The 20,509-nt window shown below is 32.1% G+C and overlaps 1 protein-coding gene across 1 annotated transcript in view; it reads left to right on the top strand.

Annotated features, from left to right (window-relative positions):
• Positions 1-309: 309 nt before the first annotated feature.
• qsm (Zona pelucida superfamily protein qsm) overlaps positions 310-20,509 on the top strand; it is a 184,945-nt gene continuing 164,745 nt past the window's right edge. The window contains exon 1 of the mRNA XM_072522507.1: positions 310-545. Coding sequence (XP_072378608.1) covers positions 488-545 — 58 coding nt within the window. The 5' untranslated portion in view covers positions 310-487. The remainder of the gene's footprint in view (positions 546-20,509) is intronic.

Raw genomic sequence — 20,509 nt, 5'->3', positions numbered from 1 at the left:
ATTGTATGCTCCATTCTTCTATGCTGATTGTAGATTATTGGTTGGTATGTTGATGTTTATATGTTTTGCGGCAATTTAGATGTTCTCTCATTCTATTATAATATCTAATGCATTCCATGACTAAATCTCGGGTATCTTACCAAAGTCTGGTCTAAAAAAATGTATACCCGTGTATAATTTTTTATTTTTCTTCTATATCATTAGTAAAATGCATTAACCGAATTACATCACAGTCAAATCCTTGGAGTGCGCCGGTCCTGATTAAATCAAGACAGAGAGGGAAAACCGCATCTCGCCTATGCAATCATTGAAGTCTCTCAGTTGGTTTCGTTCCGTGCCGTGTAATAGAGTGTCCACCGCACACCGCGTTGTCTAAGAGGAGATAGAGATATGACAATTAAAATTGTTACTTAGTTTTACTTACATTCATTTCACTTTCTAAACAGGCGGTCGTTTAAGTGCTTTTGTTTATTTTGTTTCAACAATAATGATGTATAAGTGTTTCATAATTGTAGCCGCTATTATTGCAGCCACTACTGCTAAAGGTGAGTTGATTTTTAATCAGCAACCGGGTATTTTATTGAGGTTGGTTTTGTTTTCCAGTGCTTGTTAATTAGTGGCTTCTTTGGTCGGCTATGTATTGTAAATGACCTTTTTAATACGTGCATTCAAGGTTGCTTTAATTAGTGTCGTTTCTAAATTGATTAGGTCATTATAGGACCCTTGTACAAATGATCAAAGTGGTCGACCGTTGATTACTACGGAGAATATATCGAAAGAGATTATGTAAGGAAATATTGAGCTTCTTAACATGGTCTGCAACAAAGATCTGACACTGCAGTGCTGTTCACAATAGACCTTGAGAATTGCTTTATTCTTTCTTTATAATATTATAATAATACAATGAATAATTAATGGCTTAATAATAGCCGATAGGAAGTGGGTAAAAGGTAGAAATAAAACAAGGTTTTCAAACAGGTTTAACTTTATAATGTAAATAAAGATGGTAATGTTTAAGACGTGCCTTTTTTACTAACTACATACCATTGCGGCTTGTATAATGTAATAGGCGCATAACTTATCAAACTCCACACTATATAAATTTAGAATATAAAGAAGTTTTATTGTTTATGTATTAGACTAATGCAAGAAGAAAATAATGAACCTATATAAAATAGAAAAAAGGAAATATGTCTAAAACGACATTTGTATTTCAAAAATTAAAGGATAAAGTATGCAACATATTTTGAAAATACATAGTTTAGGATATTTACCACTTATCAGGTAAACTAAAAGGCAGTTAAATCGAATTAGCTTTCATAGATAAGTACGAAATTGTTTTGAAAAATATAATATAAACTTGAGCTTCGCAAGAACATCTACTGGATAGTAATATGATTGTACTGCAAATCAAGATTATAGTGCTTTTATGACTTTGGCGCTTAAATTTTTTTACTTTAATCCATATTACAATGTATGTATCTTGCGGTTTAATAGGCACGTGCCAAGACTCATGACGCCTTGCATTGAAATAGAATTATAGATGTGAAAAATTTTAACGTCAAAGCCATAAAACACTTTATTTTGACTTGCGGAAGATCAGCGAGATTGAGGTGTATGATAAATAACTGTAAGAAGATAAACACAGCAAAGACCTGACTATAAGAGTCACAGGAGAAGAGATGGCAACAGAAAGCGGTATGATATAACCTTGTAATCGGAAAAGATAATACAGATATACAAATAAAAATAGGAAAAAAAAAGAAATATGATCAAAGAAAATAAAGAGTATTTATTAGAAAGTATTGACGTAAAAGTCAGAAGCGTGGGTTATAGACAAAAATATGTCTTAAAAACGCGTTTTAACGAAAATGATGTACTTGTAACACTATTTGATTATTTAAAAAAATGTTACTGTAGAAGATAAAATCGATATAGGTTACATCATAATGAATAATATAGCTGAAAATCAAATAAAACAAAATATCAATACCAAAAGTTTGGAATTGCACCAATGCAAAGAAATAAAAAAGAAAGGACACGAAAAAATTGATCTCACATAGAAATAGAAAGTGCAGGACTCCATGAAGGAGATGCTAACGATAACTTATACTGTACTATGTAATTTTAAATTTAGTCAGTGTTTAAAGAGGGCAGTAAGATAATTTGTAAAACAATGGAAGACCTCGTATTTTAATACACTCGAAAAGCGAGCTTAAGATAAAATTTGAATCTTCAATCGGAAGCTAGATCCATTTCACGTTGTTTAACTCTAAAACTAAAGGACTAAACCTTTTGCTTAGTTCACAAATTTTGTGAACGGAGTATCAATCAGCAACATACGCTTCTGGAATTCGAGTACTAGTTCTGGATACCAAGTTTTATAGATACAAATATGATTACTACAACTTAATTTTGTTTTATTTATATAGCTTGTGACACAAATTAAGAAAAATGGTATAAAGAGTAAACATGAAATTTAAAATAATAAAAATAATTAAAATATATTTATTAAACATTAATATCGAGACTACCTATCCAGTTTATCGCTTCATGTGTTCAAGGTAGTTACTCCATGGTCCTGGATATACCCGGAAAGAATAGTCAGAAGTAATGTGCTGTATGATTTGTCTCTCATAGTCACAATTTACAGAGTAAATTTTACCCTACTTTACTAGGATAGCAGCACATCTTCCTTATCCGGCATGGATTCTATTTATCGTCAGTCATGTCTAATGATTCAAATCAAATCCTGGAATCTGGTCAATATGAATATCTGGTTTTATATTTTGTTCTCATCTGTTTGTTCATATTAGGCACCTGGAACTTACAGTTTCTGAATTTCACTCAGAAAACTAGAACAGTAGTAATCAGTTAACTAATAAGATGTAAATGTAACGAACGAAATAAACTACTTAGGAATTATACTGTCCAGAAATGGAGACGTTGAAAAAGAAGTAAAAGACAAGTACAAAGAGCAAATAAATTAGCAGGATGCCTTAATAACACTATATGACGTAACCGACACATTAACTGTGAAATGAAATCAAGAATCTATAAGGCCAATCTCTCTTCAGTTCTGACCCCCGGAGGGAGTGTAGCGGTCATCGTGATATAGTGTATGGTCTGTCTCCAAAGATCTCTGTCTCTGATCATTTCTGTTAACTCATGCATAGGTCTTTTGCATATGCTTGTAATTCGATTCATCTTGTTAAAGATCTTCCTCGTGATCTTCGGTCTTCTACTTTTCTTTGGATAATAATTCCCTAGATTTTTCTACTATTTGTCTTTTATGTTCAGAAGACGTTCTCGAGTACCTCTACCTTTGGTAAATCCAGTTAGTTCTTGGGTTATTTCTCTTTGTAGGAAAATTTTCAGTCTCTCATTGAATATACGTAGCATTATCTGGCTGGCATATGAGATAAGGGAGACAATTGTCGCATATACGGAAGCTGCCTTTTTTATGTATTTTCGTTATTGCAGATTTTTTCTAGTCCGTCATTGCTTGAAATGCCATATTTTGTTACACAGTAAGTGACGCGATAAGGGTTTCATCGGTTATCCAGTATTTCTGTTTTACAGGATCATTAATTTATATTTGAGCTTTACTCTAGCTAAGACCAATGAGTATTAGACCAATAATGACGTACGCATCAGAAACAAGACCCGATACAGCCAAAACACAGATAATGCTGGAAACAACAAAGCTGGGGATACCCAGAATAATTACAGGAAACACACTGAGAGCGAATAAGGAGTGACGAGATCAAAACAAAGTTAATGTAAGGGTATAAACCAGTGGACACTAACAAGAAAAAAAAAGAATGGAACAATCACGTCAGGAGAACAACAAACACAAATGTCGTTAAAATACCAACGGTACCATACGTTAAAATACCAAGGGACAAATTAAAAAGTGGTAGAAGAGGTATCTGCTAACAGCGCAAGGGATGAAGCAGGTTTCTAGATTTTAGCCTATTTGTCTAAGTAGGAAACATCTTGGTGTATAGATCAGGGTCTTACTCTATATTGCCATTATTCCCATATACCTATATTACAATTATTTTTTTTTATATTCTTTTACTTGCTCCCTCTTACTATATCAGGTAAAAACATTTATTCCCGATAGGATGGGAAGGTTTTGAAGTTGGGTGCACTTTAACGATCTAGTTATTCAGCCAATTCATTAGTTAAACAATATTCAGCTATCGAATACAAGAGAGCCATCGCAAAGTAACAGCTAAAGATCCATAAGTTGTCCCGCAAAGCATTTGAATAATATTTTAAATAATAATAATTTAAATAATAATTGTTTCTAAGTGTTTTGTCTTGTAAAGCGATGCTTAATTTTTTGTGCGTCATTTTATTGAGGTTAGAACAGCATACTTTAATTTATTAGACACAGTCTTCATTATTCTTCTCTAAGTGGTGCAAGAACTGAGCCCTGCGCGATTTTATTGTTCAGTGTTCTTTCTTTTAGATCTATAACATTTGGAATATTCTGTTATCCAGCATCTGGTTGATTATTCGCTGACTTTGACATAGGTTTTTATTGCTAGTACCTGGTCACAACAGGTCCGATTAGATCTAAAAGATTTATTATGCCAGGAGGAATCAGTGCATTAGAATTAGGCTAAAAAAATTATTTAGCTATTAGCCGTTTGTCTGTTTATCAGCTATTCGGAATAGTCCGAGTGTAAACCACTTTCTCAGGTTCTGAAGCCAAGAAATTCTTCTTCCCCCATGTCTTTTTTTCCATACATTTGCCCTGAACAACGAGTTAAAATAAGTCGACATTGTCCGTATAAATTTTCCAGCTTCCAGTTCTGATCACAATTTAATAGAACATCTACAGATTCTACAGGATTTACGGGGAACATGAATTTGCGCACGGTTTACATACTTGCCTGCCAACTATTCCTGCGCTTAAGGCAAAGTTGGGCCTCGTTAATGTTTGATATTTAATTACCTCAATTTCGATACGAGTTTAGGCTGCTACAACCTTTTTTTTAATATTAATTCTGTAAAAACTGTTAATATTTAATATTTAATGTTCTTTGTAATATTTTTACCCGATATAAAACCTCCCATTTTTTTTCTTTGGTTGCAAAAGTAGGCATGGATCGATTTTTTTGCACCTGAGTATACATATTAATTAAACGTATATATAATATAATTGTTTGAATAAACAGTTTGTTTTATTCAGATTTAATCGTTTTTTTATTCATATCTTATGGTCATGAACAGGGTGTGAAGTGGTTAATTACGTCCACTAATGCTCACGTTTCTACTATTTCACTCATATCATTCTAATCTTGTTACAGATTATACTTTCTAATTAACAAAGCACATTTTACAAAGAATGAATGAGTTTTGTTTATCAAAAGATATTTCTTAAATTTTTAAAAGGTAGAGAATTTAAAGCTAAGTAAACATTTGATTTTATTTTTAAAAATATTTCAAAATTCACAAGAATTGTGAATCTCTTATTTTGAAATTAGCGTAATACCATTTGCTATGCTAGAATAATCTGTAAAGTGGTATTAAACTCACTTATATATACATTTTCCGTAAGTCTGTATACGTATTAGGAATTTTGATTGAGACATAATGCCTTTTTGCCCTTACGCTGTAAATCTGGTTTCTAGTTTCCGCTCTGGCTGCATCACAAATTGGCTTTATATGAGTTATTTATTACCCGAGTGTTTTTTTCTTTTTGGTTTTTGTATAAGGCGTAAATTAATGTTAACAAGTATATAAAAAATAAAATATCCCAACATCAATGGTTATACCTAGTAGTTAAACTAGAAAGATCTTAAAGACAAATAGTTTTCAGAATACAGAAGATATTAGAAATACTAATTAGCGACCAGTCGTCGATGATTTGTAATAACCAGTTGTCCCGAATATTATTATTTAATTTATTTAAGTCCTCATAACTGACCAATAAATATGGATCTTATGTTAAAAACAGACTCAAAATGACCAATTTAGGTAAGTTAGTAAAAAACATAGAACTATCAAAGATGTATTATTAAAATATTAAAAAAATTCTTTTTTCTTCTCTTATGTTCTTCAGGGATGCATATGGGGTGGACCAAAAGTGTGGAAGCGCCTAATCATCTCTTAAATGGATTGTCAAAATTATACAAAAACAGGGATAAACCTATTTTGCAACATGAAAATTTGATGTTTGTAACTTTGCAAGATTTACCATTTTTCTGATATCATTAGTCACTTTGGTTTTTTAAATACAACACCCTGTATATTGTATCTTTATTCAAAACTGCACTTCAATATTAGTTTAACCGGATAAAATACTTTCGAATTTATGTAGTCAGGAACAATGAAGTGTACAATATCATAGAATATGAAAAATCACTCCAACCAAATTAAAAATACGACGAAGAAACAGTCACGCTGCCGCGAAGAATAAAATTCACAGTGGCATCAATTTTTATTCTAAATCTAACAAGTTGGTGTGTATTTGATATAAATAATTAATGCCAACGGTATTTTTAGAATAGAATAAATAAAAGCTTAAATAAGCAGTGTTATATTTAACACAACACAAAATTGCTCTAGTTTATTTTATAATGCTTACAGGGCCATTAAGAAATCCACCTAATAAGACGTTACGATAACCAAAACAGGCTATAAATAACTTATATTATCCTAACAGATTTTGAATATTATCATTTTTTATAATTTGTCACACACTTACTAAATGGCTAAGTAAAATGGACTGTTAATTAAATATGATAATTTTATAGCTAGCTTTTCTGGGAACTCTTTTAAATATTTAATTTTAAACGTATCATTATGATAATCTTCTTTAAATTAGATTTGTTAGTATAAATGACGGATTAAGACAAACTGCTTTACACAATCAATCTTAGTGGTTTATAATTATAATAATAGTTGGTGTCGAGGTAAGGGGACAGTACCAACTCTCCAAACCTTTTGGTCGGCCGCTGACCTTTCAACCTTTCTGCAGTCCATGTTTCTTCTGTTGACTACTTGTCCGACTTCGCTGTTTTATGTTCTGGTCAGCGTGGACGTCCTACGCTTTTGTACATACCCATCTTCAAATTTTCTTTCATCTGTCCGCTGTTTTTCATTCGTACCATATGTCCGAATTACAATAACTGTTTATACTAGACTCTAGCTAATACTAGTATTACTTGGCACTTACGTAGTTTCATCACTACAATTACTGCAAGAACATACAGCATCTCGCATACTATTTCGATTCTGTTCATTTTAGTTTTACGTTTCTTCTGCAGATAGTAAGACTAGCTCGTAAACAAGTCTAAACGCTTTCATTTTAACATAAATTAATCTCTTTATTTTTGAGACAACTTTTGTTTATTGCTTAATATCCCCTCCAAGTACTTGCACACAGCGAATAATTGTTTAACTTATTTTAAATCGTCAACCACCACCAAGCCATCTGCATATAATATGAGCTAGGAGATGTACAACACTTGCTTAAGTATATTTACTCCGAATCTGATTTCCTTTACTCTATTTTTACATTTCTTAGATATTTGGTCCATTAAGATAAAAATAAAAGAGGGCTTATACACCCCCTTGGCAGTTTTCGTAATAAATATTTCGCTGATCTGGTTGTTCGATCTGACTATACATGCTGATGTACTTTTGATGTCTAATAATGTTATTTTCATCTCGGTTCGAAGAATTTTCACGAAGAATGTTATTGCTTGGAACATTGCCAAATGCCTTTTTTTACTCAAAAACAAAAGTAAAGTATATCATTATATCGAAGTGTCTTTTCTATTACTAACTTGCCTTACTCTAAATATGATATATGATATGATTGATTAATTTGATCCATTTCTTCTAGTAGCTGCATTTCGCCCCTGGCATTCCTCAAAACTGGTTGTAAAATTTTCAAAAACTTCTCGATACAAAGCGCAGTATGCTACCCATTTCTTGACGAATATTCTCCTTTTTTTTCGAGTAATTTGTATATTGCTACTGGATTATGTACATAGAGCCGACTTTTAAGGAAACTCCATAAATAAGTCAGCCGGAATTAGGTCTGGGCTTCAAGATAGTAATGGAATATTTCCTCTGAGCGAGACAAGCTTATTAGAGACTATTTCCTTAACTATGGATAGGCTCTAGTTTAATGCATTGCAGGTTGTATCATCGTGCTGCATCCAAGTTATATTATTGTAATCCTCAATATGCTGCAACAGTATTTAAAAAAATCACGTAGTATTTTAACGATAAAGGTCAATTATGCCATTTGTAGATATTGCTTCCAAAATGGTATATTTTGGGAAAAGCAAACGTCTTTGTTGTTCTAATTTGGCTTTTGTCTACTTCAAAATCTGCAATTTTGTTTGTTAGCTTGTTCATATTTAACTGAAAGTTGGCTTCATCGGAGAAGCAAATGTTACCAACGTTGCCGAATTGATCGAACATTGTATCGACAAATTGCAATTCTTGCAACAATTGTATCTTAAAATAATAGAGGGATGCAGTTTTAAGTCTAATTTCAATATTTGGCGCAAAGACATTTGAGTATCGCCAAAGCATCTGAACTCTTACTCGTGGATATCCTCGGGTTTATCTTACGCATAGACGATTACTTGCCGCACGGTCTGTTCGCTCCTCTGCACCCAGTAATTCTGGTTGACTTAAAGTTTTTAGCCCATGAATAATTAAATAAACACTTGGGCACTTGGACATAAGAATCATTGTTTTTGTAGAAATGTTTTAAACATAAGATGCGCTTCTCTTCCGTAAAGCGGTTCAATTGTGACTAAATCTCCAAGAAGTGAGGAATGTGAATGGCTTCGCTCGGTATCGTCGCCATTAATGTTCCAAAAAATGTATGGCTCACTGTAAGTGTGCCACTTTTTCACATTACGTAACCATTCCTTGTGAGAGCACACATGGTTATTTACGTCCATAAACCATTAACTCATTGTAGTCATTTTCATTGTACAACAGCAAGTGATATGTTCTTGACTTTAGTTAATTTAATTACTTTGATATCGATTTTTGAAACTCATTAGTTTTCCATTAATAATTTGTATATTCCATAACCCAATTTTCAATATTTCTTCTGTTTTATTTATATCTGTTTGAATTTTCTTATCAATAATTACTCTATTCTTAGCTTTATTCGTGTCATCCTACAATTCCCGTTCCTAATACCGGCTAGTTTTTTATGTTCCGTCTGCTGCTATTCATCAGCGTTGCAGCTTTAACAAGGTTATTCTCCCTCGTGTCCCATTTCAATACTGTACCATATTCGATAATCTCTTTAAAGCCAACATAAACATTTTCAACTTTTTCGCGCTTTCGCTTACTTTCTTAATCTGAATGGTATCAAGTTTCACCTTTCCTGGTATTTTAAGTTGGTCGTATAGATTTGTATACTAACTACAAACTACTTGTATACTGACTCGCTACTGCTTTAGCTTTTGTTACTGCTATTTTCGCTTACGTATTAGCAACTGTATAGTTTTAAAAATCTGGGTTTGGCGTATTTTCTTGCTACTGTTATATTTTCTCTTCTTTATTTTTTTCTTAAACTTCGTTTGACCACCACCAGATCTCTTTAATCTCAAACTTCTTTCCTTGGGTTTTCTTTCCACACTTTTTGGCCTAAATAGACTCTTTCTTGCCTTAGTTTAGTTTTGCTTTTTTACTTTGATCTCTAGCAGAAACAACTTTGGTGTTTTTGACTCAAAATCTCATTAACTGTTAGTTTACAGTCCTTACATTTACATATATATTTTTTTCTTGTAATGAAATAATATATTTGGGAGTGATTTTTATGTAATACCCAAGTTGACTTTCTCTCTTTAAAAAAATGTGAACAATAATTATATATATATAACGAGTTTATTACAGCTGCCGCCGTTTCTCGCAACCTAGCTTCCAACGCTTGCGATCGTTCCAGTCATCTACTTGTAGACCCCTATCTTCCATTGCACCTTTTACTTCTTGTCTCCACGATCTGCTTGGTCTTCCCTTTTTCCTGCGGTTGGTGGGGATCCACTGTAACATTCTCTTTGGCCATCGTTGATCATTCATCCTTTCTACATGGCCATACCATTTCAGCCTTTTGCATTCTATAGTTTCCAGGACGTCAATGTCTACGCCCATACGCTCTCTGATTTCAGTATTCCTTATTCAATCTCTTCTAGTGAGTTGGCAACATCTTCTCCAATAATTCATTTCCATTGCTTTTATTTTGGATGCGTCATTTTTATTTATTACCCAAAGCTCTGAACCATATGTAGCAATGCTTTCTATGATACTTTTGTATATCCTAATTTTTGTGTTTCGGGTGATGTGGTTGTTCCAAAGTATACTATTCAGTTGACGTATTGCTGAATTTCCTTGACCAATTCTAGTAGCTATTTCTTTTGTATTCCGACCATTGTTTGTAATGTTTACACCAAGATATTTATAGCTATCAGTATTTATTTGTTTGTAATTTGTTTGCTTCCTAGTTCTAAGTGCTTTCCTTCACCTCCCACTACTACGTACTCTGTTTTGATGGATTAATTGATCAGCCCCACTTAGTATATTCTTCATCTGTTTTTCGTAACATGTAGTGGATATCATCTTGATCTTCTGCAAGTATTACTTGGTCATCAGCAAAATGCAAGCTGTACAGTGTATGGTCTCCAATTTTAACACCCATAGGTTCACATTTTCTTTTCCAAATATCCAAAACCCCCTCCAAATAAATCTTAAAGAGTGTAGGTGCAATGCAGCAGCCTTGGCGAAGTCCTTTGGTCACTTTTATCTTTTTTGTCACTTTTTGTCCAATCTTTATTACACTCGTCATATCATCATACAACTCCCTTACAGCATTAATGTAAATCGGTGGAATATTCTTGTCTTCTAGCACCTGCCATAGCTTGGCTAATGGGACACTGTCATACGCTTTTTGAAGATCAATAAATACCATATGTGTCTCCATATTATGTTACAAACGCTTTTCTATTGTTTATTTTAGGCAGAACACATTGTCTATACAAGAACGACCAGTACGAAAGCCACTCTGATCTTCAGCGTCTTCCCAACAATCTTCAATTCGGCTTTTAATTATCTTCCCGTAGACTCTACAGGATTGAGTTAGTTACACTAAGCCAATAGTTCTTTTTTGTCGCCTTTATTTTTGTATAGATTGCTTATATATGCAGTTTTCCATTCTGGGGGATGGATTCTCTTCTCCTCTCAAGAATAAATTAAAAGTATAGGCCAATAGCTGAAATAGTTTGTCAGGGCCATATTTAATCAGTTCAATGGGTATTCCCTCCGGTCCTGGAGCCTTTCCATTTTTCATAGCGTTGGCGTGTTTTTTAATTTCTTCTGGTGTTATTTCAGTTTCTTCGCGGTAGGAAATATCATATTTTTGGTAGCAAATATCTTGGAATTCTGTTCAATCTTCTGTCAGCATTTATTGATGCATATTCGACCCATAATTCTGGGGCTATTAGAGTTAACCTACTGCATTCTTTTCTATCTGTTCTACTACCTCTAATTTTTTTCCAGGCTTCTTTACTTCTTGCTGTACCCATAAAATTTTCTACGTTATCGCAGGCTTTATTCCACATCTAATTTTTGGCTTTATTTACCTCTTTTTTTACTTCTTTGTTTAAGCTGTTGTACTGTTGTCGATCGTAAGGGTCCTTTGTTGCTAGCCATTTGTTATACATATTCTTATTCTTTCCCACAAGATCTTCTATTTCTTTATTCCACAATAATTGCCATATATAATGATGTTGTTAATTTCAGAAAATCATCTGTAACTTTATTTCTACTTCCAAAAGCCTAGGCCTCATGTATTGCTACATATCATCACTTGGATTAGCTCACACGTACATTTAAGTCACCTCCTGTTATGACAGTCTCCTTATCATGGATATCACTTAATATGTCTCCTAATTGATCATAGAAATTTTTTTTTCATTCTCACTTTCAATTTTCGGAGTTCCTACGGGTGAGAAATTTTATACTTAAAAGATGTACTACCATAACGGAACTAGCAAAAATTCTCGAGGATTATGTCTTCTAACATGAAAAAAGGCAATGGCAAAGACTATAAAGAGTCGTCTAAAGTCAATGTGGAATAGCAAAAATGGTACAAGAAAAATAGTTTACGGATTGCGGCATAAAAATCGACCCTTTCACAGATATATCTTTCAAATATGCAAGATTGGCCAGAGACACCAAGCGGAGGCAGCTTCAAAGTATTCAAGAAAAAATAAAACTCAGTTTAAAAGCCTTATCCACCGAAGAACTATTAAAAATCATCCAAAACTACGACAAGGAAACCCCCGATGGAGCACAAAAAAAGTTTTTTCAACCTTTGCTCATTTGCTTGGAAAGGCAATGAGGCCGTAAACTGCAAGATTCACTTTTTCCATAGGGAATTTGATGTTGTTGGAGATTATGCCTAATAAGAATATTTTTGAAATTAATGGAAAAAACGGGACCAACGATTTTATCAGACAGACTCTTCCTTACCGTTCATCCCAACTGGAAGAATGGATCTTGGTTCAAAAACTGTCCAATTGGAATCAAGACCGTATCTGAGTGGGCAAAAATGTCAGCTAAAAAATTGGAATAGACACAAAAAACATAAAATAACAAACCATTCTCATCGATCTTCAACTGTGCCAGTGGTGTTTAAGCAAGAAGTTTCTGAACAGGAGTTAATTAAATTAACGGGTCACTCAAATGCAAGCTCTCTAATACATTCATCTGCAGCTGAATTCCAGTCACCACTAGAAGTTGATCGAAAATCTCAGAACAACAAGTGACGCTGAACTTTCGAGATCCCAAATGCTATAGGTCAATAATACACAAAACCATGCTTTGGTAGAAAAGGATGGGCCAACTACTAGAAGCTTATAATAATTGTACATTTAACATTGTTAACAAATAAATAAAGATTATGTTTCGTTGATACGGTACATTAATTGTCTCGTGAAATAGTCTTGTCGAATATCATTCGAGAGAAAATTATTTACCGGCAAAATTTTCTTCTGGTTTTACTCAAGTTTGTTGCTTTTTGTCAATTTTCGCTTATGAAATTTTGACAAAATCACTGCAAGACTGACACTACAAATTTTAGACTGACATCTCGTGATTTAACTGTCAAAATTTAATTCGCGAAAATTGCCCGCCAACAAACTTTCATACCAGTCAAAACTATTGCCGGCAAAATTTTCTTTCTTATAATATACATATACGACAAAATTCTATCCCCGTTCTTAGAACTTTTACTACGTTATCTTTCATTTCTGTGTCAGCACTTATACCAACTCCATTCCACTTTTTCCTACATATCACAATTTGTAATCTTTACCTAGTTCTTTGATAGTGTATGCATTTTTTATTATTTAAGGAAATGGGTTTGACTAAAATCTTAAAAATATAATAGTTTGTAATGAATTTCTGAATTAAGTACACACTATTACATAATAATAATTAGATTGAAGGTTATCCAATTACGTACTATTCTTCAACTAAAGGCTCTTAACTTGACCATCAGAAGTAGACAGACCGTGGCTGAATTATATTGTCATTTGCTCCAATCCAAGTGACCGCCAACACGATAATAAAGAAGTATTAGCTTAATTTTACTAAGAATGTTTATTTCCGCTGAATACTGTGAATATTCCCAGAACCATTCAGTAAACGTCGTCGTAATACTACAGTCTTACGTGAACGTTAAGTAATAGCATTTTTGGACATCCGGTAACGGTCTTGTTCAGCTTCAAGGCGGCATAATAAGAATTTAGACAATGGAAATTGGCTGATATTAAAATTAAAAGATGAATATTTTTTATATTAAAATAAACAATTATGTATTTATTTTTGTAACTTGGTCTCTTGGCTACTTGAATTATTGACAAATGGTAATTAAAATTAAAAGCACATTTACAATAAATTAATATTGATTCAATAAATATTATTGTTAAATCAATATATTGAGACTTAAAACGAAATTTAATATTCTCGTAGTCAATCAGATAGAAGTGATCAAACATCCCAATAAAGCTTGCCATTGACATCATTAAAAAAATGGAATGACATAAAAAAGTACACTGACATCCCATTGCAAGATTTCCAATCATCTGTAGATTTAACATTAAAGTTTTATATAAGGACAAAATATACCAACAAATGGATGGATGAGCAATGGGTGCAAAGTATTTCTAGTGTCACTACTCAGCTGGTTCTGGAAGATTTAGAAGAACCTATCATGGGTCACTTAGATTTTAATGTACCATTCTTCTATCGCTATATCGATGACGGTATCTGAGCTATCCCAACAAATAGAATGAACGAAATTTTAGATAATTTTAACCAGTGACCATCCAAAACTAAAGTTTACTATAGAAATTGAACAGAATAATAAAATAAATTTTCTGGATGTCACTTTACATCGCATTAATAACACAATTAAAACTATGTAGTTCACAAAAGAAACATGGTCTTCACGATATCTCAACTATAAATCTTATCATCCATTCTCCCATCTTCTTCTTATAGTGTCCTATTTAATTATAGTGAATGTTGGCGACAATTCTGGCACACTCCTCTCGGTCTTGTGTGGCTCTAACGAGTGCATGGGCATCGAGGTTTGTCCAATCCCTTATGTTTTTAAACCATGAGTATTTCTTTCTTCCGATACCCCGTTTTCCTTCTATCTTTCCTTCCATAATAAGATACGCCAGATAAGCAGTTTTTCTTCTTTTTATTATTGGCAGCAAGTCTCGTTCTCTGCCCATTCGATTTAATACTTCGACATTTGTTGTGTGATCTGTCCAGGGAATTTTAAGTAGTCTTCTAAATACCCACATTTCAAAGGCCTCCAATCGGTTCATCACATTGGCCTTTACGGTCCAGGTTTCCACACCATATAGCAGTATGGAGTAAATGTAACATTTTACAAAGCGATATCGAAGCGTTAAGTTAAGGCTGCTATTGCTTAGCAAGTTTCTCATATTAGTAAATGCTGTTCTGGCTTGCTCAATCCTGCTACGTATCTCTATGTCTGGATCTAGATCTTCAGTTATCCATCCACCGAGATATCTGAACTTGGGGACCCTTTGGATGTTCTTATTGTTTATTCTTGTTTATTTCGTGTTCTGCTAACCACCATTACCTTCGTCTTGTCTATATTAATCTTCAAGCCCAGTCGTTATCCTTCAGTGTTTATTCTATCTATTAGTCGTTGTAGCGCTTCTTGGCTATTATAACTGTATCATCAGTATAGCAAAGATTACTAATAGTCTGTCCGTTGATTTTGATTCCATCTACAGTGTCACTTAAGGCTCTATCGAAAATCGTTTCAGAGTAAAGATTAATAAGGAGGGGTGACAGAACACAACCCCGTCGTACACTTTTTTCGATTGAAAAATATGATGTAGATTCCAGTCTTACTCTCACAGATGCCACTTGATTCATATAAAGGTTCTTTATGATTTTAAGGTCATTCTCATCTATCGAACGTTCTCCCATAAAAAGTCTGTAATAATGGGTCTGGCTGATAGATCTATAAAACTAACATATCCAGAACACAGACCAACTGCAATAAAAAAAAGTAAAAAATGCCCTCCTAAGTAATGCATATCCCGAACATATAATTGAAAGGTTTTCAAATCAAGACTAAATAATTTTTACAACAATGCCAATAACAGCAGAACCAACAGTACCAAGACTACGTATAAAATTTTTCCGTATACAATCTTTTAAATAAATATTTCACCAAACTTAAAACAAAAAATGCAAAACTCAAGAAATCACATGTTGTTTACGAGATACGATGTACTAACTGTGAAGGTGTCTATATTGGGCAAACTAGTCAACTGCTTCAATCCAGAATTCGTTCCCACAAATATGACAAGAACAACACCACTGCGTTCACAAAGCATGAGAATGAGATGAAGCATAAATTTGACTTTAAAAACATCAAAGAGCTAGATATACAAATCAATAGAAATAAAAAGAAACACTAGCGCAATCAATGACAAAAAAGATACAAAAAACCTAAATAAAATTTATTTCATATCTTATTTAAATAATAATAAATATAAGAAAAATATGAATATAAAAAACTCATTGTCATATATCTCCACTTTACCTCTTTCAAAAACATTAACGATACGCCCACAAAAACATAATTATATATTAATGAAAGTAAGCAATGGGATACTAGATGTCAATTTTTACTCTCTGTCAGTTCATTAATTTTAGTGTCTCGCTTCACGTTTGGTAAGTTTCTATGTGTTACAATAACATCTTTTTCTCAATATACTTAGTATATTTTAGAATCTTGATAAAAGTAAGGATTACCTGACGAAACGTAGATTTAAATTGAACAATAAAATCTAGTTCCAAATTTAATATTACCTATTGATCCTAAACCCAAGAAATACTAATTATATATATATATATATATATATATATATATATATATATATATATATATATAAGAAAAGGTTAATGCGAGTTAATAGCAAAATAAAGTTAGTAGGTATCGGCATAGCTGATAACAAAAAAAAAGAAAAAATATAATATATGTTATAAATATATACGGTTGCCTTCCATCTTATACATATATTTTATTATATTTTTTCTCTCCCTATATATATATATATATATATATATATATATATATATATATATATATAGTTATATAGCAGAAGTGGCCAAACTGCGGCTCGCGAGTCACCATGCGTCTCTTTGAGGGAATGAGTTTTCATTTTTGGATTATATTTTAAATATTTAAAAAAATTATTATTTGATTCAAATTTTTTGTTTTCTTTGCCTTATTTTATAAATATTTACTTGCTCCCCCTGCTATCAAATTAATCGTCAAGATTTGTATATGCTTTTGCTTTATTATTTATTTTTTAATGCTAGCAGAAATAAGTTTTTCCTTCATATTACACATGCTTTTCTAAAATTTGTATTTTGTATTAAAAAGTGCATAAACTTTATTTTCAGTTACAAATTTATCTTGTGGAAAATGTAAAAAACAGATTCTAGATTGAACACATTAATAAAATCAATAAAAATGTTTTTCACAACAAAACACGAAGTATAAATTTAAAATGTACAGATACTATTTGATGGACCTCCTAAGAATATCTAGACATAATAGATTTATTTTCTTATACAATTTTAAAGTGGTATATTGTTATAAAAGTAATGACGAATTACCACAACTTATTTTTTAAAAACGTTGTGGTTGGGTACATCAAATTATGTCATCGAAGAATTCAATAAAAGCCAATACGTTTTGTGGAAACGGTTAGAAGACCTCGTTTGCTGTAATTTCCTAGACAATTATTTCCTCATTTTTATTAAAATAAAATTGAAGAACTGTTAATCTATTTTTGTTATTTCTTTATTAGATTCTGTGACTTAAGGATTTATTTAGAATTATTATAATAAGAGAGCGTTTTTTTACTGGAAAATGGCAATAATATCTTCTAAGTTAAGTTATAATAATTGTTTATAGAATGTTTTCTAACTAGTATCTTCCAATATTTATATAGTATTTATACTTTCTAAGAAAAAAATCTTTACTAACGAATGTCAGTATATTCACACTTAGAATAACCGTTTATAGAAAAGTATATATATTACTACAGGATCCAACTTGTAAATACAATACATTTTAGACACGGCTATCGCCGTATTCCCGTTCTCCTCCGCCAATCCTCCCGGTCCAAGCCATGCTCCTCCTCCAAACCTCTCGATTCCATCGAGAGGTTATAGAAAAGTACTTCTTTAAATATATTTTACCTAACCTGACCTAACCTAAAAAATATGTTGGTTTCCATTTTGACGACTACCTATATCAGCGTTATACAGTGGTTTTAAGACAGACCATTTATTCTTTGAAACCTGTATTAACATCTAAATAATCTGAACAACAGTTGTTTAAGAAAAGAATGTGCTTATCTCTTTTGTGAATTAAAAACTTTTAGGTACCAATTAATAACATTTAAAGACATGAATTGACATAATTACAAGACCTTTATTGAACAAACGATTGAATAAAACAGACCCTTTTTGCTGATTTTTATAGACTTTCTCAAGGCTTTCGATAGAGTAGATTAGCGATATTCCAACATCATCAGCAATATGTACACTTCATCTAATTTAGTTAACGATGTACGTCATCGGCGTCATAGCGTGTGACGTCACATGATACCAACACGAAATATTTAGGGTGTAGGTGTGTTCTTTTTTAGAATCACTTTACCGAGTACACTGGCATTACAGCCACTAGACATATTTTATTATATACGCGTAGAACTAATATTTAAAAGTTTTTATTAATGTTAACTTAAAGAAATACACAATAATATGTTTCATTTAATTTGTATAAATGCATTATAAAGCGTTTTTATCAAGAACATTTGTTCGGAACACACTGTAACTGTAATTGAACGAAGGTAAAATTTTGGCATAAATTGGTAACACCTATTTGACAGTTGCGGTGTTGACACTTTTTGTACTTTATTATTTTAAATCTTAAAGTGAATACCTCTTGTTTTATATTTTTAACTATTTAATAAAATCTGTTCTTTTTAGAACAAAATTAGTGTGTTTTATTTCAAAAATGTCATGTAAGAATTTAAATAGTCGTTGTAAAGAGTATAAATAATTATGTGACCTATTTGATTTAAAATGGATTCAGGATTTTTTTATACTTTGGCAACTATGTCAACTTCAATCTCTGACGTATATAATGACGTAAATCGTTATCTAAATTAGATGGACTGTATGTAGATTCAACAGCTACTATAAATCTTTACGAGACCACCAATAAAACAAACATCTATAAAGGAATACGACAATAGGCGACAATAGCTCTATAGTTGATGACATCATTGGCGGAATTTTTTTAATTTTAGGTAATTAGCATTCCATTTATTTTGACAGAATGTATTAAAATGTCTAAGTGCACATTCCTGCATTTTTTCAGTCTTTACCTGAATCGGGGTGCAGATAGGCCAGTGATCAGTTTGCAAGTATCTCCAAGTCTATTTTAAAATCCTGGTTTTATATCACGAATGCATTTATGCTAATTGGTGATGAGTTTACGTGTACCCTGTTAGTTTAGTCGCACTGGCTTAGCTACATGCTACATGCATATATTTATATTTATTTTTATGCCACATCGTATTTGCTGAATGAAATATACATTTTTTTTAATCAATCTAATTTCCTTTCATTGTTCAACTTTTGTATAATATGAATTACCATGTCAATACATTTAGTTACTCTTGCAGATGCAGTTATAGTGGTATAGTCTTTTCGATGATGATTTTTATCCGTTGAATGACATTGCCTGCTGATGTAGGATTTTCTTTTATTTTATTTATTTAGTTAGAGAAAAATACGATTGGTTACCAAGTTTTTACTAAAATTCTTAATTGATAAAGATTTCCTAAGGATCTCTTTTAGCAGCTTTTCAATTAAGTATGTATTAAAAAAGAAACTTCAATATTTATTCAATAAATTTTCGGTATACCTGAAATATTCTATAATAGAGAATAGAAAAAGAGATTAAAAAAGACATACCTAAACCGATCCTTTTTATAGACAGACTGAATGCAAACCCACAGATTGCAGTCTCTTACCAAATGTAGTCAAAACCTTGAAACTTGAAAGTCAAATGGTAGGTGTAGTTCGAACACTTTTGCTTGTGTTATAAATATTGATATTAGAAATTATGAAAGTAAAATTTATACACAGTGTGAAAAATATTTAAAACATGTTATTCTAAAATGTTCTTGAAGAATCAAAATATCTATATCATTTTCAATTTCTGTTTTCATTTTTTACTATTATTAAAATCTTGAGTTACAACATAATCTTGTTTTTAATTGATTTTGTATGTCTTCTAAACTTCTATATATTTTTTTTATTATATTTTTTTAATGTCGTTAACAAAATACTAACGTTATAATATGACAACGATGGAGAAACATACAAAGGCTACAACAATAATTAAAGTCAAGGGGGGCAATTATGAGACGTTATTTAAATCTTTTGATTTTGATGCCTCAACGGCAATACAAATAAAAACGAAAAACATGTTTATGGGCAGAAATATATACAGAACCTTCTCATAAGGTCAATTTGCCAATAAAGTATGAACTTTAAAAATATGACATTTATATGTCTCATTTTTTACCCTTCATAAGGTACAATAATTATGAAACAAGCTCTGGGCGCAAATTTAAGACATATTTAAAAGCTGTCATTAAAATTATTACCCACAAAACGAAACAAATGATTATCAGCAAGGAGAATATAAATGGGGCTCATCTATACATTAATGAGACGCAGATAGAGCGAGTAAAACAGTATTGCTACCTGGGAACTATTATAAATGAACAGTGGAGCAATGTACAGGAAATAAAGTGCCGCATGGGAAAGGCAAGAACGGTCTTTAACAAAATGAGCGCCATCTTCA

The sequence above is a fragment of the Diabrotica undecimpunctata genome, chromosome 2, assembly GCF_040954645.1.
Source record: "Diabrotica undecimpunctata isolate CICGRU chromosome 2, icDiaUnde3, whole genome shotgun sequence".
Lineage (NCBI taxonomy): Eukaryota > Metazoa > Arthropoda > Insecta > Coleoptera > Chrysomelidae > Diabrotica > Diabrotica undecimpunctata.
Note: the sequence above shows the minus strand (reverse complement) of the source record. Positions and strands in the feature narration are given on the sequence as shown.